Source organism: Oncorhynchus nerka, linkage group LG16 (assembly GCF_034236695.1).
Source record: "Oncorhynchus nerka isolate Pitt River linkage group LG16, Oner_Uvic_2.0, whole genome shotgun sequence".
NCBI lineage: Eukaryota > Metazoa > Chordata > Actinopteri > Salmoniformes > Salmonidae > Oncorhynchus > Oncorhynchus nerka.
This window is the reverse complement of record NC_088411.1, coordinates 36,478,184-36,492,749: the sequence shown is the minus strand read 5'-3', so window position 1 is coordinate 36,492,749 and position 14,566 is coordinate 36,478,184. Positions and strand designations below refer to the sequence as shown.

The 14,566-nt window shown below is 41.8% G+C and overlaps 1 protein-coding gene across 1 annotated transcript in view; it reads right to left on the bottom strand.

Annotated features, from left to right (window-relative positions):
- The window catches only part of LOC115144452 (syntaxin-binding protein 4-like), a 126,790-nt gene that overhangs the window by 103,852 nt on the left and 8,372 nt on the right, over positions 1-14,566 (bottom strand). The window contains exons 2-6 of the mRNA XM_029685506.2: positions 12,355-12,428; positions 11,895-11,990; positions 10,719-10,788; positions 10,152-10,226; positions 2,934-3,025 (exon numbers count right to left, since the gene is read on the bottom strand). Of these exons, the coding sequence (XP_029541366.1) occupies positions 2,934-3,025; positions 10,152-10,226; positions 10,719-10,788; positions 11,895-11,990; positions 12,355-12,428 (407 nt within the window). The remainder of the gene's footprint in view (positions 1-2,933; positions 3,026-10,151; positions 10,227-10,718; positions 10,789-11,894; positions 11,991-12,354; positions 12,429-14,566) is intronic.

Sequence of the window (14,566 nt, the reverse complement as noted above, 5' to 3'; positions counted from 1 at the left end):
GAATTAGAAGAGTGGTGAAAGGGAATATGGATGAGAATTAGAAGAGGTGTGATAGGGAATATGGATGAGAAATAGAAGAGTGGTGAAAGGGAATATGGATGAGAATTAGAAGAGGTGTGATAGGGAATATGGATGAGAATTAGAAGAGGTGTGATAGGGAATATGGATGAGAATTAGAAGAGGTGTGATAGGGAATATGGATGCGAATTAGAAGAGTGGTGAAAGGGAATATGGATGAGAATTAGAAGACGTGTGATAGGGAATATGGATGAGAATTAGAAGAGTGGTGAAAGGGAATATGGATGAGAATTAGAAGAGGTGTGAAAGGGAATATGGATGAGAATTAGAAGAGTGGTGAAAGGGAATATGGATGAGAATTAGAAGAGGTGTGATAGGGAATATGGATGAGAATTAGAAGAGGTGTGAAAGGGAATATGGATGAGAATTAGAAGAGGTGTGATAGGGAATATGGATGTGAATTAGAAGAGGTGTGAAAGGGAATATGGATGAGAATTAGAAGAGTGGTGAAAGGCAATATGGATGAGAATTAGAAGAGGTGTGATAGGGAATATGGATGAGAATTAGAAGAGGTGTGAAAGGGAATATGGATGAGAATTAGAAGAGGTGTGATAGGGAATATGGATGAGAATTAGAAGAGGTGTGAGGGAATATGGATGCGAATTAGAAGAGTGGTGAAAGGGAATATGGATGAGAATTAGAAGAGGTGTGATAGGGAATATGGATGAGAATTAGAAGAGTGGTGAAAGGGAATATGGATGAGAATTAGAAGAGGTGTGATAGGGAATATGGATGAGAATTAGAAGAGGTGTGATAGGGAATATGGATGAGAATTAGAAGAGGTGTGATAGGGAATATGGATGCGAATTAGAAGAGTGGTGAAAGGGAATATGGATGAGAATTAGAAGAGTGGTGATAGGGAATATGGATGAGAATTAGAAGAGGTGTGAAAGGGAATATGGATGAGAATTAGAAGAGGTGTGATAGGGAATATGGATGAGAATTAGAAGAGGTGTGATAGGGAATATGGATGCGAATTAGAAGAGTGGTGAAAGGGAATATGGATGAGAATTAGAAGAGTGGTGATAGGGAATATGGATGAGAATTAGAAGAGGTGGAAAGGGAATATGGATGAGAATTAGAAGAGGTGTGATAGGGAATATGGATGAGAATTAGAAGAGGTGTGATAGGGAATATGGATGAGAATTAGAAGAGGTGTGATAGGGAATATGGATGCGAATTAGAAGAGTGGTGAAAGGGAATATGGATGAGAATTAGAAGAGGTGTGATAGGGAATATGGATGAGAATTAGAAGAGGTGTGAAAGGGAATATGGATGAGAATTAGAAGAGGTGTGATAGGGAATATGGATGAGAATTAGAAGAGGTGTGATAGGGAATATGGATGAGAATTAGAAGAGGTGTGATAGGGAATATGGATGAGAATTAGAAGAGGTGTGAAAGGAATATGGATGAGAATTAGAAGAGGTGTGATAGGGAATATGGATGAGAATTAGAAGAGGTGTGATAGGGAATATGGATGAGAATTAGAAGAGGTGTGATAGGGAATATGGATGAGAATTAGAAGAGGTGTGATAGGGAATATGGATGCGAATTAGAAGAGGTGTGAAAGGGAATATGGATGAGAATTAGAAGAGGTGTGATAGGGAATATGGATGCGAATTAGAAGAGTGGTGAAAGGGAATATGGATGAGAATTAGAAGAGTGGTGATAGGGAATATGGATGAGAATTAGAAGAGGTGTGATAGGGAATATGGATGAGAATTAGAAGAGGTGGATAGGGAATATGGATGAGAATTAGAAGAGGTGTGATAGGGAATATGGATGAGAATTAGAAGAGGTGGATAGGGAATATGGATGAGAATTAGAAGAGGTGTGATAGGGAATATGGATGAGAATTAGAAGAGTGGTGAAAGGGAATATGGATGAGAATTAGAAGAATAGGGAATATGGATGAGAATTAGAAGAGGTGTGATAGGGAATATGGATGAGAATTAGAAGAGGTGTGATAGGGAATATGGATGAGAATTAGAAGAGGTGTGATAGGGAATATGGATGAGAATTAGAAGAGTGGTGAAAGGGAATATGGATGAGAATTAGAAGAGTGGTGAAAGGGAATATGGATGCGAATTAGAAGAGTGGTGAAAGGGAATATGGATGCGAATTAGAAGAGTGGTGAAAGGGAATATGGATGCGAATTAGAAGAGTGGTGAAAGGGAATATGGATGCGAATTAGAAGAGTGGTGATAGGGAATATGGATGAGAATTAGGAAGGGTGTGATAGGGAATATGGATGAGAATTAGGAAGGGTGTGATAGGGAATATGGATGAGAATTAGGAAGGGTGTGATAGGGAATATGGATGAGAATTAGGAGGGGTGTGATAGGGAATATGGATGAGAATTAGGAAGGGTGTGATAGGGAATATGGATGAGAATTAGGAGGGGTGTGCTAGCGAATATGGATGAGAATTAGAAGAGGTGTGATAGGGAATATGGATGAGAATTAGGAAGGGTGTGATAGGGAATATGGATGAGAATTAGGAAGGGTGTGATAGGGAATATGGATGAGAATTAGGAAGGGTGTGATAGGGAATATGGATGTGATAGGGAATATGGATGAGAATTAGGAAGGGTGTGATAGGGAATATGGATGAGAATTAGGAAGGGTGTGATAGGGAATATGGATGAGAATTAGGAAGGGTGTGATAGGGAATATGGATGAGAATTAGGAAGGGTGTAATAGGGAATATGGATGAGAATTAGGAGAACTACGTCAAGTGTGTGAGTTACAAATTGTACCCTATTCCCTATATAGGGCCCTGGTCAAATGTAGTGCACTAAATAGGGAATAGGATGCAATTTGGGACGCAAAAGGTCCTAGGTACAGAAACTCACCTGTAGAGAGCTGTGTAGGGGAGACCCTCCCTGAGCTTCCTTTAAAACTGCTGTGGGAGCCATACTTATTCATCAACTCAATGAACTCCCGCCTGGAGGACAGACAGACAGACAGAGTCAACTCCCTCAGAGAAACAGTACAGTAGAGCTCTGTCTCCCTCCCATGGTCACACACAGACATTGATTCCAAGTGACATCTGACAGGAGCAGACCCATTAAAAGTGTCTTCTTTGTTAGTAGTTGAGATTAGGATTATCTGAGCTAGATCAGGATGCTAATCCGGTTTAATCTCGAGGTAAAGAGTCTACTGTGTTATGTGTTCAGGTAAAAAGTCCTAAGTATGTCTTAGAAAAAAGGATTGACCTCTTGGCCCCAGCTGTCTGGTCTGGGAATCAGTCTGACATTTATAGGGTTAGGGTTATACTGTACAGTGGGCTCCAAAAGTATTGGGACAATTATGTTTTTTTGTGATTTTAGTTCTCTACTCCAGCACTTTGGATTTGAAATAATATAATGACGATGAGGTTAACGTGCAGACTGCCAGCTTTAATTTGAGGGTATTTTCATGCATGGGTGAAGCGTTTCGAATTGACAGCACTGTAGAGGAGCAAAAGTATTGGGACAAATTCCCTTGCATATTAAAGTAGTAAAACGTTAGGTATTTGGTCCCATATTCATAACACATCAAGCTTGTGACTCTACAAATTGGTTGAATGCCTTTTCTGTTTGTTTTGGTTGCGTTTCAGATGATTTTGTGCCCAATAGAAATGAATGGTAAATAATGTAATGTGTAATTTTGGAGTCATTTTTATTGGGAATAAGAATAGAATATATTTCTATATATATTTCTACATTAGGATGCTGGATGCTACCATGTCTACGGATAATCCTAAAAAAATTGTGAATAATGATGAGTGAGAAAGTTAGACGCACAAATATCATATTCCCTAAAAATGCTAACCTCCTCTATTATTGTAATGGTGAGAGGTTAGCATGTCTTGGGGGTATGATATAAAATGCTAACCTCCTCTATTATTGTAATGGTGAGAGGTTAGCATGTCTTGGTGGTATGATATAAAATGCTAACCTCCCCTGTTATTGTAATGGTGAGAGGTTAGCATGTCTTGGGGGTATGATATAAAATGCTAACCTCCCCTGTTATTGTAATGGTGAGAGGTTAGCATGTCTAGGGGGTTATGATATAAAATGCTAACCTCCCCAGTTAGTGTAATGGTGAGAGGTTAGCATGTCTTGAGGGCCTGATATTTGTGCATTTATAACTTTCTCACTCATCATTATTCACGATTCATTCAGGATGATCCGTAATCATGGTAGCATCCTCATGAATGTAGAAGTGTTTAGAAACATATTCTATACTTATTCCCAATAAAAATGACTCCAAAATTACACACTACACTATTTACCATTCATTTCTATTGGGCACAAAATACTCTGAAACATAACCAGAACAAACAGCTGATGAAAGACGGATGGATGGACAGACAGTCTTCTTAATATGTCAGCCTGTATCCGTCTGGCTGTCCGTCTGGCTGTCCGTCCGTTGAGCCAGTAGTGTGTGACGTGGCTGACAAACAGTGAAAAGCACAGAGGCCAGCAGAGTGCCAGGTCACTTTATGTCAGGCCCGGTGTACAAGACGGGGTGAGACGTGACAGGAGAGAGAGGATACAGGACAGATGCCTTTCCTCAGCAGTTAGGAGAACTAGAGTCCCAGAGGATATTTGGGAAGTGTTTAAATGTACCCAGTGTTTAAATGTACCCAGTGTTTAAATGTACCCAGTGTTCAAATGTACCCAGTTTTCAAATGAAGTCCTCCCTGATTGGCAGATGAGTGTATACCCTGATTAGAAGTCTCTGGGACACTGTAAAGTCCATGGAGAATAAGAACACCTCCTCCCAGCTGCCCACTGCACTGAAGATAGGAAACACTGTCACCACTGATAAATCCACCATAATTGAGAATTTCAATAAGCATTTTTCTACGGCTGGCCATGCTTTCCACCTGGCAACTCCTACCCCGGTCAACAGCACTGCACCCCCAACAGCAACTCGCCCAAGCCTTCCCCATTTCTCCTTCTCCCAAATCCATTCAGCTGAAGTTCTGAAAGAGCTGAAAAATCTGGACCCCTACAAATCAGCCGGGCTAGACAATCTGGACCCTTTCTTTCTAAAATTATCTGCCGAAATTGTTGCCACCCCTATTACTAGCCTGTTCAACCTCTCTTCGTGTCATCTGAGATTCCCAAAGATTGAAAGCAGCTGCGGTCATCCCCCTCTTCAAAGGGGGGACACTCTTGACCCAAACTGCTACAGACCTATATCTATCCTACCATGCCTTTCTAAGGTCTTCGAAAGCCAAGTCAACAAACAGATTACCGACCATTTCGAATCTCACCATACCTTCTCTGCTATGCAATCTGGTTTCAGAGCTGGTCATGGGTGCACCTCAGCCACGCTCAAGGTCCTAAACGATATCTTAACCGCCATCGATAAGAAACATTACTGTGCAGCCGTATTCATTGATCTGGCCAAGGCTTTCGACTCTGTCAACCACCACATCCTCATCGGCAGACTCGACAGCCTTGGTTTCTCAAATGATTGCCTTGCCTGGTTCACCAACTACTTCTCTGATAGAGTTCAGTGTGTCAAATCGGAGGGTCTGCTGTCCGGACCTCTGGCAGTCTCTATGGGGGTGCCACAGGGTTCAATTCTTGGACCGACTCTCTTCTCTGTATACATCAATGAGGTTGCTCTTGCTGCTGGTGAGTCTCTGATCCACCTCTACGCAGACGACACCATTCTGTATACTTCCGGCCCTTCTTTGGACACTGTGTTAACAACCCTCCAGGCAAGCTTCAATGCCATACAACTCTCCTTCCGTGGCCTCCAATTGCTCTTAAATACAAGTAAAACTAAATGCATGCTCTTCAACCGATCGCTACCTGCACCTACCCGCCTGTCCAACATCACTACTCTGGACGGCTCTGACTTAGAATACGTGGACAACTACAAATACTTAGGTGTCTGGTTAGACTGTAAACTCTCCTTCCAGACCCATATCAAACATCTCCAATCCAAAGTTAAATCTAGAATTGGCTTCCTATTTCGCAACAAAGCATCCTTCACTCATGCTGCCAAACATACCCTTGTAAAATTGACCATCCTACCAATCCTCGACTTTGGCGATGTCATTTACAAAATAGCCTCCAATACCCTACTCAACAAATTGGATGCAGTCTATCACAGTGCTATCCGTTTTGTCACCAAAGCCCCATATACTACCCACCATTGCGACCTGTACGCTCTCGTTGGCTGGCCCGCTTCATACTGTCGCCAAACCCACTGGCTCCATGTCATCTACAAGACCCTGCTAGGTAAAGTCCCCCTTATCTCAGCTCGCTGGTCACCATAGCATCTCCCACCTGTAGCACACGCTCCAGCAGGTATATCTCTCTAGTCACCCCCAAAACCAATTCTTTCTTTGGCCGCCTCTCCTTCCAGTTCTCTGCTGCCAATGACTGGAACGAACTACAAAATCTCTTAAATTGGAAACACTTATCTCCCTCACTAGCTTTAAGCACCAACTGTCAGAGCATCTTACAGATTACTGCACCTGTACATAGCCCACCTATAATTTAGCCCAAACAACTACCTCTTTCCCAACTGTATTTAATTTATTTATTTATTTTGCTCCTTTGCACCCCATTATTTTTATTTCTACTTTGCACATTCTTCCATTGCAATACTACCATTCCAGTGTTTTACTTGCTATATTGTATTTACTTTGCCACCATGGCCTTTTTTGCCTTTACCTCCCTTCTCACCTAATTTGCTCACATTGTATATAGACTTTTTTTTTTTTTTTTTTACTGTATTATTGACTGTATGTTTGTTTTACTCCATGTGTAACTCTGTGTCGTTGTATGTGTCGAACTGCTTTGCTTTATCTTGGCCAGGTCGCAATTGTAAATGAGAACTTGTTCTCAACTTGCTTACCTGGTTAAATAAAGGTGAAATAAAAATAAATAAATAAAAAAGTACCTGTTGCTCATCGGTTGCTCACTTGTGTTCCCTGAGAATGTGGTTTGAATTAAAAAGATGTGGACCTACACACCGAAGAAGGCTTCAAGCTGAAACGTCTCTCTCTAGTTCCGAGCAGCGCTGCTTTCAAATCAAGTCTTGATTTAGTATTTATTAGGATCCCCATTAGGATTAACATAATTAAAACAATAACATAACACATCAAAACATCACATTAGACATTATTAATATTATATCTATAATTATAATTATAATATTATATAATATATCTAATATTTACAATATAAACAACATTTACAATATAAAATGTACAGTACTACAATATTACTGTGTGTGTGTGTGTGTGTGTGTGTGTGTGTGTGTGTGTGTGTGTGTGTGTGTGTGTGTGTGTGTGTGTGTGTGTGTGTGTGTGTGTTGTGTGTGTCTCTTCATAGTCCATGTTATGCCGTGAGGTGATTTATCCTACTTTTTCTTTTTACAGATTTTACTGTTCACTTGAGTTACTTGATGTGGAAGACAGTTCCATGTAGTCATGGCTCTATGCAGTACTGTGTGTTTCCCAGAGTCTGCTCTGGACTTGGGGACTGTGAAGAGACCCCTGGTGGCATGTATTGTGGGGTATGTATGGGTGTCTGATCTGTGTGCTCGTTGTTTGAACAGACAGCTTGGTGCTGTCAACATGTCAATACCTCTCACAAAGACCAGTAGTGATGCAGTCAATCTCTTCTCTTTTTTGAGCCAGGAGAGATTGACATGAATGTCATTGATGTTAGCTCTCTGTGTACATTTAAGGGCCAGCTGTGTTTCTCTGTTCAGGGCCACTGTAATTTGTCCTTCTTTGTGGCACTTGACCATATAACTGGGCAGTAGTCCAGGTGTGATAAAACTAGGGCCTGTAGGACTTGTTGAGTTGATTGTTATGTGAAGAAAGTAGAGCAGCGTTTTATCACGGACAGACTTCTCCCCATCTTGTGCCAGGTCAGACTCAAACAGGTGCTCCTGGCACCTACTACTATACCCTGTTCAAAGGCATTTAAATATTTTATCTTTCCCATTCACCCTCTGAATGGCACACATACACCAATCCATGTCTCAATTGTCTCAAGGCATAAAAATCCATCTTTAACTTGTCTCCTCTCCTTCATTTACACTAATTAAAGTTCATTTAACAGGTAACATCAATAATGGATCCTAGCTTTCATTTGGATTCACCTGGTCAGGCTGTCATAGAGAAAGCAGATGTTCCTAGTATTTTGTACACTCAGTGAATACTCTGAAGTACGCTGGAAAATGTGTTGAACGTAATCAAACCTTTTTTTAAGGCCATCCACACACAGGGGTTAACTGGGGTCATGTTTCTACCATGACAGACGGCTTCCTGTGCTGACTGAGGTCAGAAGGAAACAGTGTTCTTTCTCTGTCCTCTAATAAGCAGTTTTCTGAATCTGCACATTTGAACCAGCCAGGCCTCAAACACTGTTACACAACACTCAACCCTCAACACTCAACCCTACACAACACTCAACCCACTCAACACACACAACACTCAACCCACTCAACCCATCTTCCCTAAAGCTTCCCCAAGACTCTCTGTTTCTGGCACCCTATTCCCTATATAGTGCACTACTTTAGACCAGGACCCTATTCCCTATATAGTGCACTACTTTAGACCAGGACCCTATTCCCTATATAGTGCACTACTTTAGACCAGGACCCTATTCCCTATATAGTGCACTACTTTAGACCAGGACCCTATTCCCTATATAGTGCACTACTTTCGACCAGGGCTCCAGTTAGGAATAGAATATTCCTAATAAATTATATACATGATATATAATACATTATTATTATATTACATTATTAGAATGGGGTCCATTTCTGAGTGAACACAACCCAAAGTCCTTATTGTTCTTACTGTAGTAACCAGATGGTTGTATTTATCAAAAGCAAATCAAGGATTCTTTAACCACTCAGCTCCTAACAGTATCTACCCTTGTTCAGTGACAACAACGTAGTGCTCTGACGCAGTGCACACTACCATACGTAGGCTACACACAAACGTTCGTAGCCTTTGTCTAATAGTGATGGGGGAATAAATCGATACAGTTTCATATTACAATATTTGACTCCCAAGTATCGTTTTGGAAATAAATCAATTAAATATGTACAGTTCCAGACAAAAGTTTGGGAGAATGCCAAGAGTGTGCAAAGCTGTCATCAAGGCAAAGGGTGGCTACTTTGAAGAGGTCTTCACTATTATTCTACAATGTAGAAAATTATTTTAAAAATAAAGAAAAACCCTTGAATGAGTGGGTGTGTCCAAACATTTGACTGGTACAGTATATAATATATAATAATCATATACCAAATCAAACAACACCAAGAATGTGTTCTGACTTCTGATAAAATAAATAAAATACACGTATAAGGGCAATTCCGCCACTTTTCAACTTCCTAGTCATTATCTGCAGCACCATAACAGTGTCTATATTATGTGAAAACAGCCTATTTTCTATGATCTGTGGTTAAAAGGGGAAGAAAGGTCCTAAAAAATGATTTTCTATGATCTGTGGTTAAAAGAGAAGAAGAAAGGTCCTAAAAAATGATTTTCTATGATCTGTGGTTAAGAAGAGAAGAAGAAAGGTCCTAAAAAATGATTTTCTATGATCTGTGGTTAAGAAGAGAAGAAGAAAGGTCCTAAAAAATGATTTTCTATGATCTGTGGTTAAGAAGAGAAGAAGAAAGGTCCTAAAAAATGATTTTCTATGATCTGTGGTTAAAAAGAGAAGAAGAAAGGTCCTAAAAAAATGATTTTCTATGATCTGTGGTTAAAAAGAGAAGAAGAAAGGTCCTAAAAAATGTGACCTGACAGGTTAGGATTAAAATGTAAAAAGAAAAACAGTGATTTTCAAAACCGGCAATGAGTTTCTAGCCAGAGAAAATGTATCTTCTCTCTCCCCACAACACCGCAAATCTCAGTGTTTGAAAATCACTGTTTTTAATATATCGTCATCGGGCAGAATTTGTTTTACTTTACATTTTTTTTCTATTTTCTATAAAGCGCTGTTATCACATATGTAGACTCTGGTATTGTGCTGCAGATGAGAGTCTCTGAAAAGTGGTGGAATTTCCTTTTAAATAAAGTCAGGCTTGGCTACCTGCTTTCATCGTCCCTGGCAACCATCAGAGACATGTGATTGGAGGCGGACGCTGACCGGAGGATATCCACCGCCCTATAGGACCACAGGAGAGAGGAGAGCAGTTTTAACACTACACCCGGTTTCAGGAATTATATGTCACAAATGGCACCCTATTCCCTTATAGTGCACTACTTTTGACCAGGGCTCATAGGGGATAGGGTGCACTACTTATGACCAGGGCCCATAGCGGATAGGGTGCACTACTTTATACCAGGACCCATAGGGGATAGGGTGCCATTTGGGATACACAGAAAGTGGTGATGGAACTGGCATAACACCTTCAGTCATCGTCACCTCTAGAGGTCGACCTCTAGTCACCTCTATGTAGAAAACTGTTGTTTTTTAATTCAATATGTGGCATTCAAGTATTACTCCTGAGTTGAAACACAAACACCAATGTAACACCAACACCAATGTAACATACTTTGCATAGCATCATTCACATGGCTAACGAACAATTAACAAACAACTAAACTCACATGAACTAATTATGGCCGAGTCTACCACTGTGTACTAATGACCTACCTCTCGTTGGTTACTCCTCCTAAACTCATATTATTGACTTCCAAAATGAGGTCGCCCGTTCTAAGCCTCCCTGGAACACACAAATACACAGAGACAGAGAGAGAGAGAGAGAGAGAGAGAGAGAGAGAGAAAGAGAAAGCGAGAGAGAGTGAAAGAGACAGCGAGAGAGAGTGAAAGAGAGTGCGAGAGAGAGAGAGAGGGAAGGAGAAAGAAAGAGACAGCGCGAGCGAGAGTGAAAGAGAGCGAGAGAGAATGAAAGAGAGAGTGCGAGCGAGAGAATGAGAGAATGAAAGAGACAGCGAGAGAGAGAATGAGAGAATGAAAGAGACAGCGAGAGAGAATGAGAGAATGAAAGAGACAGCGAGAGAGAATGAGAGAAAGAGACAACGAGAGAGAGGGAAAGAGAGCGAGAGAGAATGAAAGAGAGAGTGCGAGCGAGAGAATGAGAGAAAGACACAGCGAGAGCGAGAGAATGAGAGAAAGACACAGCGAGATCGAGACAGCGAGAGAGAGAGAGAGAGAGAGAGAGGGAAAAAGAGCGAAAGAGGGAAAGAGAGCGAGAGAGGGAAAGAGAGAAGAAAGAGACAGGAAAAGAGAGAATGAGGGAAAGAGACAGCGAGAGAGGGAAAGAGAGCAAGAGAGAGGGAAAGAGAGCGAGAGAGAATGAAAGAGAGTGCGAGCAAGCGAGAGAATGAGAGAATGAAAGAGACAGCGAGAGAGAGAATGAGAGAAAGAGACAGCGAGAGAGAGGGAAAGAGAGAGAGACAGCGAGAGAGAGGGAAAGAGAGCGAGAGAGAATGAAAGAGAGAGTGCGAGCGAGAGAATGAGAGAAAGACACAGCGAGAGAGAGATTGAGACAGCGAGAGAGAGAGAGACAGTGTGGGAAAGAGACCCAGAGGGAAAGAGAGCGAGAGAGAGGGAAAGAGAGCGAGAGAGTGGGAAAAAGAGCGAAAGAGGGAAAGAGAGCGAGAGAGGGAAAGAGAGCGAGAGCGAGGGAAAGAGAGCGAGAGAGAGGGAAAGAGAGCGAGAGAGAGGGAAAGAGAGCGAGAGAGAGGGAAAGAGAGCGAGAGAGGGAAAGAAAAAAGAAAGAGCATTTTGCCATCATCATCTGTAATAGAGGTTATTTATCAACATACTAAATTAGCCAAAAACAACAACCATCAGAAAGTAACGTACCATCCTGAGCAGCCAGCCCTCCCGGTAACACCCGCTTGATGAAGATCCCAAACTCCTCACGTGTCTGCTCTCTGTAGCCACCGATGATCTTCACCCCTGGATGAGGAACAAGAGACAAAAGCAACACCTTATATGAACCCCCAGTAGATAAAGGTTATAGGGGAAATCTATTAAGCAGAAAGCACATTTTAGAGCAATTGAGAGGTACAGTATCGGAGCTGCCACTATTTAGAATGTTGCGGCGCGTTAGCTCACTGCTCAGCTCTTTTTGCGGGGGGAAATGTCGCCCTTCGACTTGCTATAATAATCATTCGTTACTAGGGCCAGGAGTTTTTCCGTGACTACATAATCTGACCAGGGAAACCTCTGGGCCCCAGTTATAGCTGATTAAAATGTATATAGACCATAGCTACATCCATTCATAATGCATATTACATTAGAGGTCAAGTTGTATACTGACCCAGTCCTTTCTTGCAGTCGCAGAACTCCAGTCTCTCGATGGCCCGGTTGATGCCGTGAGGCCCCATGACGGTCCTGGAACACAAAACACCTTCTCGGTCACGTCACCCCAACGTTTACCCATTTAACTAATAAATATTATTTGAAACCCCTTCCTCGTGGATGGAAAGAAAAGAAGGCTCATGACGGATAGAGGAAGAGGATGGAAGAGATAAAGGAAGATAGAAAGAGACCTCTCACAGCCACATGGTTCATCGGATGAGCTTTCATCTCCGGCCTCAAGATGTAATTGAATCATTGTCCAAAGGATTTCGTTAGAATAGGTTCCCAGAGCCACACCAATATGTTCCATAACCAGCTGTGGACTGGCTTTACAGACGAGCTGAAATGTGTCAGGAGCCGCCGCGAGTGAGTGAGTGTGTGTGTAGGGAGTGTGTGGTCTACGGAGCCACCAAAGTGTCTGGCAAGTGTGTGAGGCGAGTATGTGAGGCGAGTGTGTGTGTAGGGAGTGTGTGGTCTCCAGAGCCACCAAAGTGTCTGGCAAGTGTGTGAGGCGAGTATGTGAGGCGAGTGTGTGAGGCGAGTGTGGTATTCCAGAGCGGCTGCAGGTGTGTGTGGAGAGTTTGTGTCGGTGCGTTCTGAGTATATGTGGGGTCAGAAGCAGCCGCCAGACACAAACTGACAGGGTTTCCGCATCAGGGGAAAAACAAAAACACACCGTCTCATCTCTTCACAGGGACTTTGACTGGCAGCATCACATCAGCTCAGGCTGTCCAGACCAATCTCCCTATGAGCCATTCACAGCATTAAAATGCTTCATATGACAGTAATAACCAAGGACTTACCCAATCTGAAAAGAAGATTTGTTGTTGAGAATTAATGCCATTATGCTGGACGTGTACATTGTATGAGGACGGTCAAAAGGTTTTCCAGGCCACATCATGTGATCAGGAGAAACTCTTGGCCGTAATTGTGTGTGTGTGTGTGTGTGTGTGTGTGTGTGTGTGTGTGTGTGTGTGTGTGTGTGTGTGTGTGTGTGTGTGTGTGTGTGTGTGTGTGTGTGTGTGTGTGTGTGTGTGTGTGTGTGCATGCTGCGTCACCGATGGGAGTAAATGGTTTACAGCAGCAAAGAGCTTTTAGATCTTTTCAATTATGAAAAAAGTAATTATAGTCTAAACAGGTGCATTAGGTATTGGAAAACACCGCTGCCAATCTGCAGACCTGGGAGGACAGGACAGGGCTGGGAGGTAATCCTCTGGACAAACAGACAGATACAGGAAGAAACAGAGGACAAAGCTTTGGGTTCAAACTAGGGCATTGGATGACTACAGTCAATACAATTAATTTCAAATGTAGTGTACGCACATCCAATAACTTGCAAGTGCTGTGTACAAAAATACACAGTACTTATACCCAAACACTGATAAATGCTCTGGCACAATAAACTGCGGGAGCATTCATTATATTTGACAGTCAATACAACAGTACATCTGTGGTCCAGACAGTGTGGCTGTATGCTGTTTACGTTCTCCATGTACTGAAAGCCTTCAGAAGACTTCCTATCAGATGATCATTCATTGGTGCTTTCTTTTTCCAACAGCTGCTTGACCTCTGCGTTTAATCTATTGCCCTTCATCTTGTGCTATGTACCCAGCACCTGTTCCGCATATTTGGCGGCCAGACCTTTCACTAATTTGTGCTTTACTTGGATGACATTGGTCATGAAAAGAAACCACCTTTTTACACCACAGGTACTGTACCAGAATCAAGATCCAGTCCACGAACTTATAGGTTGTTGTGTTCATCAAATATCTCTTGTATATCTGTATCGTGTCTGGACTATCATTAAATGTGAAGACTGTAGATTATCGAATCAATTCTCTATGTGCAATTTAATTATGCGATTAAACTAATCATGTAACTTTAAATAACTAGGAAGTTGGGGCACCATGTAAAAATGTCATTTATATAGTGTCAAACTCCCAAATATAGCTTGGCTATCTGTACGAATCCTAGCCTAAATCATGAATCGGCGATATACAAATTGGCTTAATTATTTATTTACTAAGTAACTAAATAATCACACACAATTACATGAACAAACAGTAGACATTTGGGTTACTACATGATACAAAGAAAAAGTCCCTAGCGGACGATACCGATATGAAGGCTTGGTAAACAAAGGAAAGGGGTGGGGACTGAGAAAGAGCGGG